The sequence below is a fragment of the Panthera tigris genome, chromosome A2, assembly GCF_018350195.1.
Source record: "Panthera tigris isolate Pti1 chromosome A2, P.tigris_Pti1_mat1.1, whole genome shotgun sequence".
Classification (NCBI taxonomy): Eukaryota; Metazoa; Chordata; class Mammalia; order Carnivora; family Felidae; genus Panthera; species Panthera tigris.
Genome location: NC_056661.1, coordinates 143,947,589 through 143,965,928, shown reverse-complemented (window position 1 = coordinate 143,965,928; position 18,340 = coordinate 143,947,589). Strand labels below are relative to the sequence as shown.

At 39.4% G+C, this 18,340-nt stretch overlaps 1 protein-coding gene across 2 annotated transcripts in view; it reads left to right on the top strand.

Annotated features, from left to right (window-relative positions):
- Positions 1 to 3,859: 3,859 nt before the first annotated feature.
- TNPO3 (transportin 3) overlaps positions 3,860 to 18,340 on the top strand; it is a 78,028-nt gene continuing 63,547 nt past the window's right edge. The window contains exons 1-2 of one of the 2 annotated variants that reach the window (XM_007078071.2): positions 4,234 to 4,315; positions 15,482 to 15,642. Coding sequence is in view for 1 of the 2 variants with exons in the window: in XM_007078070.3 (XP_007078132.1) it covers positions 4,196 to 4,315 (120 nt within the window). In the remaining variant the exon portion in view is untranslated. Of the gene's footprint in view, positions 4,316 to 15,481; positions 15,643 to 18,340 lie in introns of both variants that reach the window. The other variant, XM_007078070.3, reaches the window with a different exon arrangement.

Below are 18,340 nucleotides of genomic sequence, written 5' to 3'. Positions count from 1 at the left end.
CTTGCTAATCCTTTAGTGTTTATCTGCAAGGCCCTGCCTCCGTCCCTCTTCTCTCTAGCTCATCTCAACCATTTCCTTGTCTTCACCCCCCACCAGTATATACTGATGACTCTCAACTCTGGATCTTCAACCAGTCCCTGGTTGGGAAGACCTGCTATGGTCTTCCGGCCTTGGCCCTTTCACAAACACCTCCATGCTCAACATAGCTAAGACTAAACTCACCGTCTTCACCCTTGCACCCCTCCCCACTGCCACCAAAGCTGTTTCTTCTGGGTTCCATACTCAGAAGCCTTGTTTCTCTTCCTTATCATCATGCCCTACAGCTCAATCACCATATCAAAATTCTTCTTCCTGAATTTGTCTTGAATATCCATATCTCCATCAGCACTGCTGTGTCACTCTAGGGCCCCACCACATCTCACCAGGGGTATTAAAAATTCCTTTATTTCTGTCCTTCCCACAACCTCCCCCGCCCCTCCCTAAGGCCATTTAGTGTTGCAACTAGATTGATTTTTCTGAGTAAAGTGCTAAGAGACAGTCTTAAAACCTTTAGTATATACCCACTATATGTTAGACAATGGTTTGAGGACACAAAGATGAGTAGGACACTATGTGTGTGTGTGTGTGGGGGGGATGGTTGGTTTGTTTTTGCAAATGTTGGCCAAACATCTACATGGCATTTAAAAAATTTTAGTCACAGAACTTTTAAAAAATGTTTGTTTATTTTTGAGACAGAGAGCACAGGGAAGGGACAGAGAGAGAGAGAGAGAGAGAGAGAGTGAGTCAGAGGATCTGAAGCAGGCTCTGCGCTGACAGCAGAGAGCCGGATACTGGGCTCAAACTCATGAAGCACAAGATCACGACCTGAGCTGAAGTTGGATGCTTCACCAACTGAACCACCCAGGCGCCCCTCACAAAGCTTTTTAAAATAATGATTTTATTGAACTAGAATTCACATACCATAACATTCATCTTAAAGATGTATTAAATGGTTTTTAGTATATTCACAAAGTTGTGCAACCATCATCACTGTCTGATTCCAGAATATTCCATCTCTCTCCACTTTCTCTCTCCCTGGCAACCACCAATCTATTTTCTGTCTCCAGAGATTTGCCTGTTCTTATATTTCAAATTAATGAAACCTTATGACATGTGGCCTTTTCTGGGGGGGGAGGGGGTGGGTCTGGCTGCTTTTCGTTTAGTATGTTTTTGAGGTTTATCAACTTGTAGCATGTATCAGCACTTCATTCCTTTATTTTTGTGACTGATTGACGCGAGTTGATTTTCTCGCAGTTCTGAAGACTGAAAGTCCCAGATCAACATGTTGGTGGATTAAGTTCTCCTGAGGTCATTCTCTCTTTGACCTGCAGTCGGGACTTCCTTCCTTTAATATTTAATATTCCATCATCCAGATACATCACATTTTGTTTAGCCGTTTCTGTTTTATGTTTTTTTCACATTTTGGCTATTAACAAAAAATGCTGCTATGAACATTCATCTACGGCTGCCGGCTCATATGGTAGCTCTGTTTAACCTTTTGAAGAATAGCGATTGTTTTCCAAAGCAGCTGCACCATTTTACAGTCCTACAATCCTATAAATTTACAATTTACAATCTACAATCCTACAATGGTGTACGGGTTTCAGTCTTTCCGCACCCTACCAACACTCAATGTCTTTTTTTTTTAATTTTAGCCATTCTGCTGAGTGTGCAGTGGTATCTCATTCCGGTTTTAATGTGCATTTCCCTGATGATTAAGGCTGTGGAGCATAGTTGCATGTTAATTTGCATATCTTCTTTGAGGAAATATCTGTTCCAATCCTTTGCCTATTTGAAAAACTGAATTGTCTTTTCATTGTTGAACTCTGAGTGCTGAACTGGATGCTAATCCTTTAGATGTTTGCAAAATTTTTCTTTCGTTTTGTGCAGTCAGATGTTCTACCCCTGAGGTATACCCCTTTTCTTTCATTTTGTGGATTGTCATTTCACTTTCTTAATGATGTCCTTTGACACACAGGTTTTTAGTGTTGATTAAGTCCAATTTATCTTTATTTTTGTTGTTGTACTTTTGTTATTGTATCTAAGAAACTGTTGCCTAATCCAAGATCATGAAGATATAGTCCTATTTTCTTCCAAGAGTTTTATAGTTTTAATTAATTAATTAATTATTGTATATGTGCAAGGTAGGTCCAATGTCATTTTTTTAGCTTGTGAATGTTTACAGAACTCAAAAAAATTTGTTCTTTTAATGTTTATTTATTTTAGAGAGAGAGAGAGTGTATGTTGGGGAGGGGCAGAGAGAGAGGGAGACACAGAATCTGAAGCAGGCTCCAGGCTCCAGGCTCTGAGCTGTCAGCACACAGCCCAACGCGGGGCTCAAACCCACGAACTATGAGATCATGACCTGAGCTGAAGTCTGGTGCTTAACCGATTGAGCCACCCAGGTGCCCCCAGAACTTTTATTGTTCTCAATTGTATTGAATTGCTTGTCTTTCTTTGCAATTAGACTGTAAACTCCATGAGGGCAGACACCAAAATGGCCTTATTCAATTTTTTCTTTTTCTTTTTTAAATTTTTTTAGAGAGAGCATGAGCAGGGGAGAGGTGCAAAGGGAGAGGAAGAGGATCTCAAGTAGGCTCCATGCTCAGTGTGGAACCTGACACAGGGCTGGGATCATAATTTGAGCCAAAATCAAGAGTGGGGCACTCAACCCACAGGGCCATCCAGATGTCCTTAAATTTTTTCTTAATGAATGGGTGAGTTAGGTAGCCTTAATATCGTTTCTTTTCTTTTGTGTGAAATTATATCAATTCTGTGCATTAACACAGTTTTCATTATGATGTTTTCTGTTCTAATCTGTTGACAATAACAATTCAGAAATTAATTCACAAGATAATAGGAATTGTATTATTTAACAGGCTTTGAGGTAGTGAAACTGATTTGGATTCAAATCCTGACTTTCATTTAAGAACTGTGTAACCTTGGGCAAAGTACATTACCTACCTAGTCTACAAAATGGGGATTTAGTTGATATAGTTATTAAAAGCATCAAATCAGACCTTTTAACTACAGTGCTTAACACACTGTAAGCATTCATCAGATAGTGGCATTTATTATTGCAAAGGACTAGCAGCAATGTTGGGAAATCCTTTTACATACTACCTTATGTCCAAAATTTCTTCAGAGGACAGATTCCAAGAATCCTATTTTCTTTTGTGAATTGAGAATTGTTACACCGCTGATTTTTGATTCGGAAAGCAAGGCATACACAAAAATTCAATTCAATATGGAAATGACCCTAAAGATGTATGCAAATAAATACTCTGGAGTTCAGCATCCTGGCAATTGAATGAAATATCCTTTTTGGTGAGAACTTGGTGGAAAGGGGGGCTGAACAGGGATTGAAGGCATTTTGGATTCATCTCAATGTGGCACATATTTCAGTTTTGTACATTATTTGATTACGTGTCTGTCTCATCCACTAGAATCAGTACAGAAACCCGGTCTTTAGTCATCTTTGCACTTCCAGTCCGGTGGACATTGCTGGGATAGTTGAATTGAGGCGCCTTGTCCACGGGCATAGAGAAATCCGAAAGAGGTTGGAAAGACCTCGGATCCGCTGCCAAGCAGGGATGCGCGGCTCAGGTGTGGAACACACATCGGTCCTATTGCTCCAGTCGTGCGCGAGTAATCGAGACACCCGCTACCGACTGCCGCTTCCCGGCTCCTGGCCTGGCAGGGCCACTTCCGGGAGGGGGCGGGGAGACAGGAGGAGGCGTGCCGGGAAGGAGGCCGTTTGCGCCGCACCAGGCGGAAGTGTACCAAAGGTATCGGTGCTGCGGCTTCCGGTCCGGGTTAACGCGGCTGAGGTACGCTGCGTGGTTTGTGTCGCGCCGGGACAGACTTTTGAGGACAAGTCGGTGGGTAAAGAGGCGAGCACGGCGGCTGAAATTAGAAGTCTGGCGTCTAGGGGGAGGATAAGAAAAAAGGCCGGGAACCCGAATACAATCTAACCTCTGTTTCCGAGGGGGCAACTTCCACGGGAACCCCTCTGCCCTGGTAACGGCCAAAGAGGAGATGGCGCCAGTCAGGGAGCGGCCGTGGCCGACACAGTGAGGAAGCCTGAAGGCGGAGCAACCGGAGAACCCTCGGGAGAACCGCCAGAGCCGTCGCTGCCGCTACCACTGCCACCACCATGGAAGGGGCAAAGCCGACTTTGCAGCTCGTGTACCAGGCAGTGCAGGCGCTTTACCACGACCCAGATCCTAGCGGAAAGGAGCGCGCCTCGTTTTGGCTTGGGGAGCTGCAGCGTTCGGTGAGGGGCCCAGAGAGAGGCCGTTCTGCGCCGCGGGGCAAGGGCGGGGTGGGACCTAGGCTCGAACTGGAGCCTGAGCCGGGCGGTTGGCCTCGTGTGATGCTCCTTAGGGAGGAGCTGCTCTGCCGCGGGGTGGGGCTGCGAAGCTACATTTACGCCGCTTTTCGGAAACTAGTCGCAGCTGGTCGGTCGCGGACTGGCTCATTCCCCACCCTGTAGAATCTGATTTGTAGGTCCTGTACTCGCTCTTGGCATCGATTTGGTCCTGTTTAAGTTTTAAGCTCGCTACATGCTTCTTCAGTTCTGCTTTTCCGTTTAGTCTTTCAACTGAATCCAATACCAGTCTTTCTCCATCTTCCACTTAGGGATGCTTTTTTAATCCGTCTCTTCTCGGTGTACCAGTGTAGCACCTGGCAGTTCCTTCGTAGCTTTCAGTCGTAGCTTTCACCTCACTGTTCCTTGCTGATTTTTCACTCTAGTTTGAGTCTATTATTCTCGAAACTTCTCAGGTTTCTAGATTCTTATACACGTGAATTTCCGCCGTGTTTTCGAGTGAAATGTGATGTGAAGGGAAAAAATATCAATTCTGGTTTCAGAAGATCTTTCCAGTTCACATTTTGCTGCCTATTTGGTCTCTAACCTTGTTTTTTCTCTGACTTTAGATTCTTTATCACAGCTGCCTTGATTATTCCATATGATTGTGTGAACATGCAGTGAGGGGTTTAATTTCAACCTATTATACTTACTGTATTTCTGCATTCTTTGATTCACATGCCTTATCCTTCCTCTAATTTTTATATTCACATTTTCTGTGCTTTATGCTTTATTTCTGTGTGTGTGTTGTGTTAGAGAGAGAGTGTGTGTGTATACTTAATGATTTTGCTGACTCTACCTTTCTTATTTTTGCATTTTATATTCCCAAGCATATTTTTAAAATTCTTCCCTTTGTTTAAAAAACTTGTAACTGGTACTTAGAGGTGCTCTGCCCTCTTAAGTGAGCCTCTGGGTTTCAGGTGCATAATATTTAAAATTTCTCAACTTTGGCTTTAAATGTTACATTAAAAAATTTGGGACCTCAAGTTCTGGATAACCTCATGGGAAGATAAAGGAATTAGACTCACTGTAGGCTACACAAGAAAATCACTCATATATGGTCTTATTTAGTGTTTAGTTTTTGGGGAGTCACAAGTCTCGTACACCATACCAAAAGTCATCTCTTCCCTACTAAACCTGCTTATTGTTGTGTGTATTTTAAATAATGAGTGCTTACCCTATATTAGAAATTGTGCTAGGGGATGGTATATGGAAATGATCCAGACAAAAATGTCTGCCACATAGATTTGTGGTGATTGAGTTAATATCTACAAAGAGCTTAGAAAAACTCTTGGAACCTAGAGCTTAAAGTATGTTAGTAATTAGGGGTGTCTGGGTAGCTCAGTCTGTTAAGCATCCTGACTTCCGCCCAGGTTATGATCCCGCATCGGGCTCTGTGTTGACAGCTTGGAGCCTGGAGCCTGCTTTAGATTATGTGTCTCCCTCTGTCTCTGTCCCTCCCCTGCTGGCACTCTGTCTCCCAAAAATAAATAAAATATTAAAAAAAATTTTTTTTTAAAGTTAGTAAATATTATTTAAATGGTAGTCACTATTCTTACTTTCCGCTATGCTCTGTTACAACCTTACATTATCATCATTATTGCTATTTGCAGTAAGGGCCCCAACTGGAAAAGATGGCAAGCTTGAAATGGAGTAATTCAAAAAGGGTTTATTTTATAAAAGTATTGTTTCCAAAGATGTTGGTATAATGTGGCAATAGTGTAGTAACCTGTTGCCAAATTGTTAACATCTCTAGGCCAGAAAGAGTAGGAGAAGAGTGGTTACTTGAACTATTAAGGAAACTATGGAGTTGGCTGCCTTGAGAGGAATGGCAGTTGAAGGGACACAATCATCATGAGGTGATTTTTTCAGGGAGGGGGCTGGAGGAATAAATGTCTTGACCTTATTCTCCTAACCTCGTGGGATTCTTCTTTGGGCAAACCCAACCAGAAGTTAGGGGATGCAAGAACCTGTTGATACAGTCCATAGAGATCAGCATACTGAGGCAAAAAGCATGGTAGGCGAGGGTAGAAGAATAGAACTGGAAAACGTCTAGCACAGTCCCACATTATCATTTTTAGGCATCTGGATTCACAACACAGCTAACATTTTAGCTCCTTAATTCCTTTACCTCTTTTTCTCAACCATGTGGTCATATTGTCACATCTTGGATCTTGTCATTACTAAGAAGTCACCAACCTCTCAAGTCACTAACTCAGCCACATGGTCACGCAGTCAAACCCTGGATCTTGTCATTATTAAAAAGTTACCACCCTGAGTCCCTGGCTGATTCCGTTGGTGGAGCATGTGGCTCTTGATCTTGGGATGGTGAGTTCAAGACCTATGTTGTATGTAGAACTTAACATGTAAAAGAAAAAAAAAGTCACCAGTCCCCCCCACATCACTAACTCAGACATTTGCTCTGATCACAACCCACTCTTCCAGTTTGTTGGCTTAAGGATTTAAGTAATCTCATATAATTTTATTTTTTGAAATCTATATTTTTAAAACTTAAAATTTAAAAATTTTTTAAACTTTAAAAAGTTATAAAATGGAAACTTTACAAGAAAAAGGCCTAGGGTGTAAAAGAGAAGTTATGTGTAGACTTTCCTCTATGAAAGATGAGGATTTGGGCTCCCTCTACTTTCTCTTCCATTGTATCTAACATAGTTTTGGTTAAATAAATACACATTGTGCACCATGTAGCATGTGTACTGTGGTAATGTTTCCCTTTTTGTGCAACTTTTTTTTTTCCTCCTGGTGATAGTCCTTACCTTTTCTTTCTTTCACATTTGCTTCATTTTCTGTGTATCTGCAATAATTCATCCCAAATTCTATGTTAGTATGTAAATATCCTCTTAGTATGTTCAAATTGGTAATCTGTTTCCTTTTTTAGTGGAAGGAAACCTCTTCTGAGAGCTCTCTCTCTCTCTCCTCCAATCTGGCCTTGTTGTTCTCCAAGTCTGTTGCATAATTATTGTCCTGGGATCTCTTTAACACTCTTAGGGAATTCCCTTCTCTTTCTTGTGTTGGATGGATGCACTGAATCCTGGATCCCATGATCTTTTCTTGGAATACTCCCTCATTTGATGGGTAATTGAGAACCTTCACTCCTTCTTTCTTGTTGTATTTCTGTTGGTCTTTTTTCTTGGACCACTTTTATCCTGAGATCAAGCCTCTGGATATAAATGAGGCTGTTGGTGGCAGGTGAAAGAATGAGCCAGGGATGGATCTTACCACTAAGTATGTTGGCTTTAATTTAACTGGTTTTCAGTATGATATTCCTGTCCTTAGGTGAGTCTACTAAGAGTCCAGAGTCCCTCTGCATCAGTCTTTGCAAAGTAACTCTTGAGTCTTCTGTGATGGTGGGAGGATAGTAGCCTTGCCACTGTGTTAGGGAGAAAATCTTGGTCTAACTGCTTATGCAGATTTTGAACCCACTTTGTTTTTTGTTCTACCTGTGCGTCTGCCTTCAGATGTACCTGGTACTTGTAATTCCTGAGCCTGATTAGGATTTTGCAACATGAATCATTTTGCCCCTTGGCTTCCCCATTTTCATCCTGTCCTTCCTCTGAAAAAGTTTCAACTTTTTCAGACCTGCTAAGACAATTAACTCCTCCATTAGCTTTCTAGTTTTGTTTTGTTTATCAATCAAATGATTGATTAACAATCAATGGACAAATCCATTTTTGTCCTTGTAGCATTACCCCCACCCTCTTTAAAATAATCTGTTTACACTGATTTTAATGGATTTTTGGAAGGGACCTATGGGCAAACAGATGTGTTCAGTCAACTTAATAATGTTAAACAAATCCCTGCATTAGTTCTTGAATTTCATCAAAACCTTATTCAGTTGACTGGCTCCTACTTTTTCTTTATTAGGTCTTGTCTTTACTTCTTTCTAATTTGGATTACAGGGTCTATCATTCTAGTCATTTTCTTAAATATACTATAATATCAATTCTTCACTTCTCATTTTTGGTAAAACTTTAGCATAGTTTTAGTCAACTGCTTCTCCCTTTTCCTGTCAGCTCTAGGTGCTCTGCATCTCATTTTCTGAATTCTTAGGAACCTTGATCTTTTGGTTACCCTCTCACTTGCATCTTCGTTCAGACTCCCTCTTTACTGGGCCCTTCCCATCAGCATTCATACAGCTGTAATATTTCCAATAGTAAGCAAATGGTTTTGAGGGGGTGGTGGTAGAGAATGCCACCTTTGTCCAATTTTGTGATTTCTTTGATTCTTTTACTACGTCTATGCTGTTACTCTTTCCCAATCTTGTCTTATTTTATTTTACTTATTTTTTTAAGATTTTATTTTATTTTTTTTTTAAGTAATGTCCACACCCATGATGGGGCTTGAATTTACAACTCCAAAATCAAGAGTCGCATGCTCTACCAACCGAGCCAGCCAGGCACCCTCGCAATCTTGTCTTCAAATGAAGAAACTAACCTATCTTTTCAAACCCCAGCCTAAATTCTTTCTCCTTGAAGTCTTTTTTTTTTTAAGTTTTTTTTTTTTTTTTAAAGTTTATTTTGAGAGAGGGTGGAGCGTGTGGGGAGGCACACTGTCCGCACAGAGCCCGATGTGGGGGGCTTGAACTCAGGAATCATGAGATCAGGACCTGAGCCGAAACCAAGCATTGGACACTTAACCGACTGAGTCACCCAGGTGTCTCCCCACCTTTTATTTTTTTGAGGGACAGAGAACATGCACCCACATGCATAGGGGAGGGCCAGGGGGAGAGAGAATTTTAAGCAAGGCTCTTTGCTCAGTGTGGAGCCCAACACGGAGCTTGATCTCATGACCCTGAGATCATGACCTCAACCAAAATCAACAGTCAGACACTTACCTGACTGAGCCACCCAGGTGCCCGATTTTCCTTGAAGTCTTAGTTGATTCTCTTCAACTGGAAATCATTTCTGCCTCCACTGAGCACCTAGAGCACTTTATCTAATTACATTTATAATCTGTATAATTTTCTTTACCTTTTGGAAATCTGTTTTCTTCTCCCTGCTAGACTGTAGAATTGTTTATATGATACAGTTGAGGAAATAACTTTTTTTTAACATTTATTCATTAAAAAAATTTTTTTAATGTTTATTTTATTTTATTTATTTATTTGAGAGAGAGAAAGAGCATTAGTTGGGGGAGGGTCAGACTGAGAGGGAGACACAGAATCTGAATGAAGCAGGCTCCAGGCTCTGAGCTGTCAGCACAGAGCCAGATGTGGGGCTTGAACTCATGGAGTGTGAGATCATGACCTGAGCCGAAGTTGGAAGCTTAACCGACTGAGCCACTCAGGCGCCCCAGTTGAGGGAATAACTTAATGGTTATTAAGTAAGCAGTGATCAAGATGACTGACAGATTCTTAAAAATGTGTGTTGAATGAATAGCTGCTTGTAGGCATCTCCAAAGGGATACTTGGATATCTGAAATTTGTCTTTATGAATTTCATTTATTTTTGCTGCCTCTCTACCATACCTATGGGTAATTGAAAATAAACATTATCATTCGGTGTCCTATGATGCTCTGCTTTCAGTCTTTTCATCCTTTATTTAAAAAACAAATTTATCTTTGTGAGATAAATTTGTATCACCCTCATTTATTAATTGTTATTTATTTCTTAAATATTTATTTGGAGAGAGAGTGTGGTTGGGACGGGAGTGGCAGAGAGGGAATCCAGAGCAGGCTCCAGGCTGTCAGTGCAGAGCCTGTTGTGGGGCTCCATCTCATGAACTGAGAGGTCATGACCTGAGCCAAAATCAAGAGTGGGACGCTCAACCAACTGAGCCACCCAGGTGCCCCTCCAGTGTATTTTTAAAAAGGTTATTTTGAGACAGATTTTAAAGGAAGCCTATCTTATCAGTGAACTGTTCTGAACACTTTGTTTACTTCTGGTAACCCAAATCAGTAGACAGTATAGAAAGCAATGGAAGGAAAGACCATCTCTTTATATGGCTAATGAATGATGCTATGCATTTGTTTTAAGTTTGTAATTTAGATTATAGACTACTTTTACAAATACAATCTGTGGGTCAGAGGTTACCTCAAAAATTTTAGTCTGGAAACTGAAAAGGAATGACGAAATTATAAAAAGGATAAGTCAAATCATGCTCTGATGGACTATGTTGACATTGTCATGTTTGGTTTATCACATATCCTTGGGAATTTTCTTCTACATATCATATCAGGAAAGTCAGGGATCATGGAATTTCAGTTTCAAATTTCTTAGTTTTCGTTTTTGGAATTTGTTGATTGTTTAGCCTAGTTCAAAAAACCAGTGTTTTGGTTTTCCTTTTAGCAGTTGCAGTTATTGAGCTGACATCTAAAAATCTGGGTTTTTTTTTTTAATGCTTTTGTTCTCATCCTCCAATTAAGTGACTCTTGTAACATGCTTTTGAAAGAAAAACCTTCTAGAAAAGAGAAAATGTTCATCTACAAATTCTGTGAATCAGTAAATTCAATGAACATAGGACTACTCTCTGCCTTGCCTTGCTGGAAACTAGAAAAACATAAATGATAAAAACTAGAGACCTTTATTCCAGAGTTGACCAATCTGGCTGTGTCATCTAATATGGTAGCCATTAGCCAGATGGCTATTGTGGCTACTTAAATTAAAATTAAATAAAAGTTAAAATCAGTTCCTTATTTGCCACATTCCAAGTCTTGGACCTTGCAGATATAGACATTTCATGTCTTTGGTGTACTGGAGCCTGTGAATGAGCATTTGTGATGGTATTTATGTTGGCATGGTAGTCTGTTATCTGGTGGCATTCGTCCATGTTTGGATTAGTTTAATTTTTGTCTTCCCAGGCCTTGCACTAGAGTTGGTGGTGTGATTCAGGATGTAAAATTATCAGGGCAGTGCTGTATATTCTAATTATAACACAGGTTTCTTCCAAAGCTTTACAGATATTCCTTCAGCATTTTTTTTTTCACGTTGTTTGCACTGATGTTTATCAGGGAAATGGAAAATAGATGGTATAGATTTTTTTATTGTAAAATATTCATAGCATAAATAACCATTTTTAAGTATAAAGTTTGGTGGCATTAAATACTTTCCTGTTGTGCAGCTGTTACCACCACCCATCTCTAGAACTTTTCATCTTCCTAGACTAAAACTCTATCTATAAACTGTAATTCTCCTTTCCCTCTTAACTCCAGCCCCTGGCAACACCATTCTTTTTGTCTCCATGAATTCGACTATTTCAGGTACCTTATATAAGTAGAATCTTACACTGTTGTACTTTTTGTGTTTTGTTTATTTCACTTCACATAATATCTTTAATGTTTGTTCTGGTTGTAGGTTGTGTCAGTTTCATTCCTTTTTTCAAATTGCAGTGAAATATACGTAACATAAGATCCACTGTTTAACCATTTTATTTATTTATTAAAAAAATTTTTTTTGACATTTATTTATTTTTGAGAGAGACAGGGCATGAATGGGGGAGGAGCAGAGAGAGAGAGAGGGAGACACAGAATCCAAAGCAGGCTCCAGGCTCTGAGCTGTCAACACAGAGCCCGATGTGCGGCTTGAACTCATAAGCTGTGAGATCATGACCTAAACCGAAGTCGGATGCCCAACCGACTGACCCACCCAGGCGCCCCTACCGTTTAACCATTTTAAAGTGTACAGTTCAGTGGGTTTAAGTATATTAATGTTGTGCATCCATCACCAACATCCATCTCTAGACTTTCCTCTTGTAAAACTGAAACTCTGGTTATTAAAGTTAACTGCCAATTTTCCCCTCCCTCCACCCCTAGCTTCTAGCAACCTGCTTTCTGTCTCTGAATTTCACTACCCTAGGTACTTCATATGAATGGAATCATACAGTATTTGAACTTTTGTGACTGACTTATTCACTTAGCATAGTGTCCTCAGGGTTCATCCATGGTGTATCATGTGTCAGAATTTCATCCTTTTTTAAGTTTGTATAATAATGTATCATCCTCTTTTAAGACTGTATAATAACGTATGTACCACATTTTGTTTATCCACTTATCTATCCATGAAAACTGGGTTGCTTCCACCTTTTGGCTATTGCGAGTGGGTTGGTTTGTTTGTTTGTTTGTTTGTTTGTTTGTTTTTGAGGAACCGCCATACTGTTTTCCAGATTTTATAGAATTTTAAGCTCTGTTGAATTTATAAGCATTTAATTCATAGGAAGTTGAGATTGCTCAGATTATCACTCCTGTATTTTTCTAGCTTGCACTCAGGTACTGAAATACTACCAGAGTGTTTTACTGCTGTACAAGTGAAGTCTCAGAAGCTTTATTTGTCTTTAATTGGAAATTCATAGTGTGGCTAAAGGGGATAATTTTGTAGTGTTTGACGTGCAGAACTCCTTAAAAATACTGACTTAGGGGCACCTGGGTGGCTCAGTCAAGCGTCGGACTTCGGCTCAGGTCATGATCTTGAGGTTTGTGGGTTTGAGCCCCGCGCCTCGTCAGGCTCTGTGCTGACAAGTCAGAGCCTGGAGCCTGCTTCAGATTCTGTGTCTCCCCTCTCTTTCTGCCCCTCCCTCACTCGTGCTCTCTCTCTCAAAAATAATAAATAAACATAAAAAAAGAGAAAAGTCACTTAAAAATACTGACTTAATTTTCCTTTCTTGTAGAGTTTCTAAAATGACAATATTATGAAACATATATTATTTTCCTTTGGTGAGAAATTTTCTGTTAATGGAGTTTACATTGTTTTTTTACCTATTTTTTTTCCTCAAGCCCATAGCCCATTTCTTTTCAGTTTTTCCTCTGTGTTCATCGTTTCCTTGTATTTTGTCTCAGCCATAGTATAATCCTATTTAAGTAGCCCCCAAACAGAAGAATATACTTGAATGAGACCTGAAAATATACATGTTTTTTATATAAGGATTCAGAGTTTTTTAACACTCCAGTGCATTTTTTTTTAAACAGTACTTTAAGCTAGACATTTCATATTCCTATAAGTTTGAAAAAGTTGAATCTTAAGCACGTTGTTAACATATTGCTTAATATGTCTGATGATATTCTCATTCTTCTGGTTTAGATGAGTTGTTATAAAACTTGTTCAGATGGGCAGCAATAGGGACCAGCGATAAAAGGAAATACACTTTTTCTATTTTTGGCTTTCAGGAAGTACTGACATCGGCTTTGCTTCAAATGGTTTCAAGCTTGGCATTTTCTACTTTTAATGTAGGGCTGCCTGGTATAATTAGTAAGGCCCACAGCAAGGTGATTACCAATGCATACTTCGGTCACTCCCAACCCAAGGTGATCTTATGGATCCAGATTTATCTTTTTTCAGGGCCATTCTTGAAGTTAAATTTCACATACATAGGTTATTAAGGATTTTAAAGTTGGATAGGGATTTTTTACTCTTGTCATGAAAACATCTCGGCAAGATTTCTCAGTACCATATTATACATGACTGACAGCCACAGTAGCACAAATTTGAGCCAAGTTTCATTTGGCAGAGTTTATTACGACTGAGGATTGTTTGAAAATGCTTGTCCCAGAAACACGGGGATATCATCCGAAATGGAGGAGACCACAGGGTGCAGTCTTGTCATTTGATCTTACGGATTCCTTTCATTGAAATCAAGATGGAACAGTGCATATGGGTGCTAGTCTAAAAGCTGACTTAAAAGTGGGTATTTCTTATGGAATTTGAATAGCTTATGTTTTTGTTTGTTTGTTTTTGTTGTTTTTTGCTTATGATTTTTTAAAGAATTATTTTTAGCTTGGAATCTCTTCCCTCCCATAAGAGAAATAATATCTCCCTTTTAATTATTTACTCAGTCATTATAGAGATGGCTGTCAAAATGTAAGTTGGCTGAATTTGTCTCTAAATGAGCCTTTTTGCTTCTAGAAAAGTTATTTATGCACACAAGAGTATTCTGTGGGTCTGGGAGCTTGCTAGGGGCTTTATATGACTATTTTTCATTTACACTCCTTTTGGAGCTGGGGGTTGTGTACTCATCACTGCTGTGATGAAGTTATTAGCTAAGTTCATTTCATCATGGGTTTTGCATTTCAGGCCGTCTTACAAAACAACTTATTTTGAAAAATATAATTTTTAGGTAGTAATCTTTTTAGCCCATAGTTTGTGTTTTTCATAATACCCCCTTCAAACCATTTTCTTTCCCTGCTGTCTTAGAAAACCATCAGAAGGTATCTTGTGACAGACCCAGCAGTTTGTCCTAAATTTGTAAAATTCTCATAAAAGATTAGGTACAAAAACTTAAGATAGTTGACCGAGTTAAAAAGTTATTTTCTCTGTTTCAGGTAAATTAGACTTATTCTTTTTTTTACCTGTCCCATGAGAATGATTTTTTTTTCTTGATCTGGGAAATTCTGGTTTTCTAGCTCTATGCCACATTGCTATAGGACATGTGCCTAAAATGTGTTCTTTGATAGGTTTTTTTGTTTTTGTTTTGTTCTTTTCACTCTACTCTTAGTCTCCCCCTCCCTCAATATACTGTAAATCTTTAAAAGTCTTTATTTAATAAATATATTATTCACTAATTGAAATGCTTAAAAAAGTACAGCAACCTGACACTTTTATGTTACTTTTCAAATTTCACTGAAATATTTGTATTTACAGAATTTCATTTTCCATTTGCCAGGGCTCTTCTGTCCTCAGTGAAGTATTTTAAGTAATTCTGCTTAATTTGAGGAGTTTTTTGTAGGATTAACTAGCAGCTCTAATCCACTTCTAATTCTTGGCAGCTAAGGAATCCTTAGGCTTCCATCTGGGTGTGTGCTTGCATTGTTGACCGCCCGCCAGCTCAGTGGTTTAGGTGGATTCTCGGCAGTTTTAGAACTGTTGGTATAGAAGTGAGTCTTGGAGCAACAGAGCATCATTAAAGAAAGGAAAGAGCAAGTACTATTAGGATCTGCTGTGAAGCGTAATGAAAGACTTAGAGTATGTTAGTGAAAGGATTGCTGGGCCATAGCCTGCTTCATTCATATTCATCACATAGTCATGGAAATATCTTTGAAAAGACTGATACACAGGCCTGTTCTGCTACTGCTATGTGAAATGGAAGATTGGAATTAGATGCTTAAATGGAAAATGTTCTCTTGTTGCAGCCTCTTTGAAATGTGCTGCTGGTGGGAGCTGCAGCTTCCTCCTGCTGACTCTGAGCCCCAGGCTTCGGTTGAGATGGTCCTTTCAGAAATGTGGAGCTTAGTCCAAGCCTGGATTTCAGTGGGTAGCACCTGGCATCTGTGGCTAGAAAGTCCCATGAAGTGTAAGTGCTTTATTCTCTCCTTGTCAAGAATCCCTTTTCCTTCCTTCCTTCCTTCCTTCTCTTCCTTCTTCAGCCTTAGCAGAGGGGAAGTACAATGAGCAGTGCACTATAGTGTCTAGGATATCAGGATTTAGATGCATTTTCTTTATGATTCAGTGACCAAAACAAGATTACTTGTTTGGGGATGCCGACAATGCTGAAACTCCTAGAATTCAAAAGAAAGTGATAAATTATGACCCCTTAATCTATAGTACTGACAGTATCATCCCAGGTAATTTTTCATTGATAGTTTACTTAGTAGCCATGATATTTAAGTTTGCCAGGTTTCTTTAGAGGTTACTCTTGTATTTTATTCTTATTCCAAAAGACAAATAGTTGAAAAGAGAGGCACATTTGACCAGTGGGTGAAGCAGCTTGACGATAAGAGTGGTTGAAATGAGAAGACAGCTCTTTTGCTTTGGTTCTACCAGATGTATTTGCACAAAGAGCAATTTGGGAATTTTTCAAAGACCAGTTTCTCATAGAAGTGTCCTAGGAAATTCATATAGCTGCCATCTATATTTTAGTTAAAAAACAAAAAAAAACCCAAGATAATTACATAATGAGCATGAAAAGATATAAGTTTTATATTTGATTTAGTTGCTTCAGTGCTGTTCTCTTTTTTCCTATTTCAGAAATACTGGTAATATTTTAAAGTACACTCATTTCAGAAGACTCCCATTTTAGGGAGATTTTAAGGTTCTCTTCACTGACGTTTTTCTGAAAATTCTAAATCTTCAGATTTTAGCTAGGAAATTATTGAGCTTCTTTTCATTGCTAAAACAAAATATATGTTTAAAACAAAACAAAACCAAGGCTCCATCTGGGCAAGGCAAGTGAAGTTCTACAAGTGAAGATTCTGAATGAAAAACATCTCATCCTCTCAGGGTCTTTGTTTTCTTTATCTGTAAAGAACTGATTTGCTTGTTCTCTGTTGCTCTTTCTTTCTAAACATTTTGGATTCTGTTCTTAGAGCTGACTGCCCATCCAGTAAGTATCTAGCTACCTAGTAAAAGGATGGGCTTTTTCATTTGGGAAAACAAAGAGGTGTTAAGGACTTAGGAGATGATGGTGTTGTGTCGTTTCACTTTATATTTAAAAATTTAATATATACTTTATTTAAAGTACCTCTTAGGGCCAGAGTATTCTGAGAGATGTAGATACAGTTAAGGTCTTTCTTTACCTTTGAAGAGCTTACAGCCTATTAGAAAAGATGAACGGTGGCCTAAGTAATTACAGTACAAAGTTCTACAGTTGAGCTGTTACAGAGCCAATGTAAATGGATTTCTGCCTCCAGTGTTTTGTCCTTATCTCTGTGTTTCAGGAGTTTGAATGTGATGTGTTCAGTGTTTATTTGTGTGGGGGAACAGGGGACGGGAATGTTCTCTGTTGCCCCAGTGTACCATACTCTTAGACAGTTGCAGTGCTGCCGTTTTCAGTGGTGGGTTGTCTCAGTGATCCTGGCCTCACCTGTGGAAGTCTGTCTCTGCCTTGCATCTGGCAGGTCTTGTGCAGGATACATTTTTTTGCCCCTCCCTCAGTCGTAGGAGACTTCCACGGTTGTGCATCAGGGATAGGTCTTAGCCTGTGCCCTGAGGGTGACAGGATTTGCTGTCCCCACGGAGTCTGAGGCTTTGTTCAGTAGGGGAGGGGGAGGGTCTATCTAGTCAGCTTTTTGTGCCTTTTCTGCGGCTAAGGCTGTTCCTGTCCAGGATCATCCTGCCAAAGGAGTTCTCACCGGTCTTTTGCCCTAATGCCCAGTCTGTTCTGAGTTTCTGGGAGAGGTCTGTGCAGAGGAGCCTGTAGGTGGTTGTGACCCTTGTGCCTGTGAGCCCTAGGGATTTTGTATGTTCACATTAGCCCACACTCAGCATTCATCAATTTGTTCATAATTTTAGCAGAATTTTTATTACTTGGTTATCTGGTGCCCTGAGTGTTTTCCTCATATGTTCTGCCACAGATGATTCAGTGCTTGCCTCCTGTCTCCTTGGAGAGGTCTGTCTTTAGATTTCAGTCTACTTGGTTGCCTTGGGATCTCAGCTTTCTGATGCATTTTAAGAAAAGTTATTTTGTAGTTTATTTGCTTTCGTTTATTGTTAATGCAAAAGCAGTGTTCTTTCTGACTTTCTACTTCTTACATGGGTATAGAACTCCTCTCCGGTATTTGTATTCATATGTTTTAAGCCTCACAAGATGATATGCTTTATATAGTCAGTGTCCATAAAGATTTACTCTCATACTTAACCTTTCCCCTTACTTTTCATTTCTTCTATTTCCATGTTTACATCCAGAATTATTTTCCTATTCCATGAAGAACACCCTTTAGTATTTTCTTCTTTTTGGGTCTTTTGGTTATAAACTGTCTTCTTCTCCTTTATTTTTTTAAAAAAATTAATTTATTTTAGTTAGTTATTTAGTAAGTAAGAAAGGAAGCAAGCAAATAAGCGATTAAGCAATAGGCCCAACATCAGGCTTAAATTCACAACCTGGAGATCAAGAATCACATGCTTTACCAACTGAGTCAGTCAGGCTCCCCTTTTATCTTAATTTTGTTGCATTTTGGAGTTTTTTGCTGGGTACAGAATAACTGATGGGGGGTTATTTTCTTTCAGTACTTTGAAGATACTTGGTTCCCATTGTTTATGTTGATAAGTCAGTT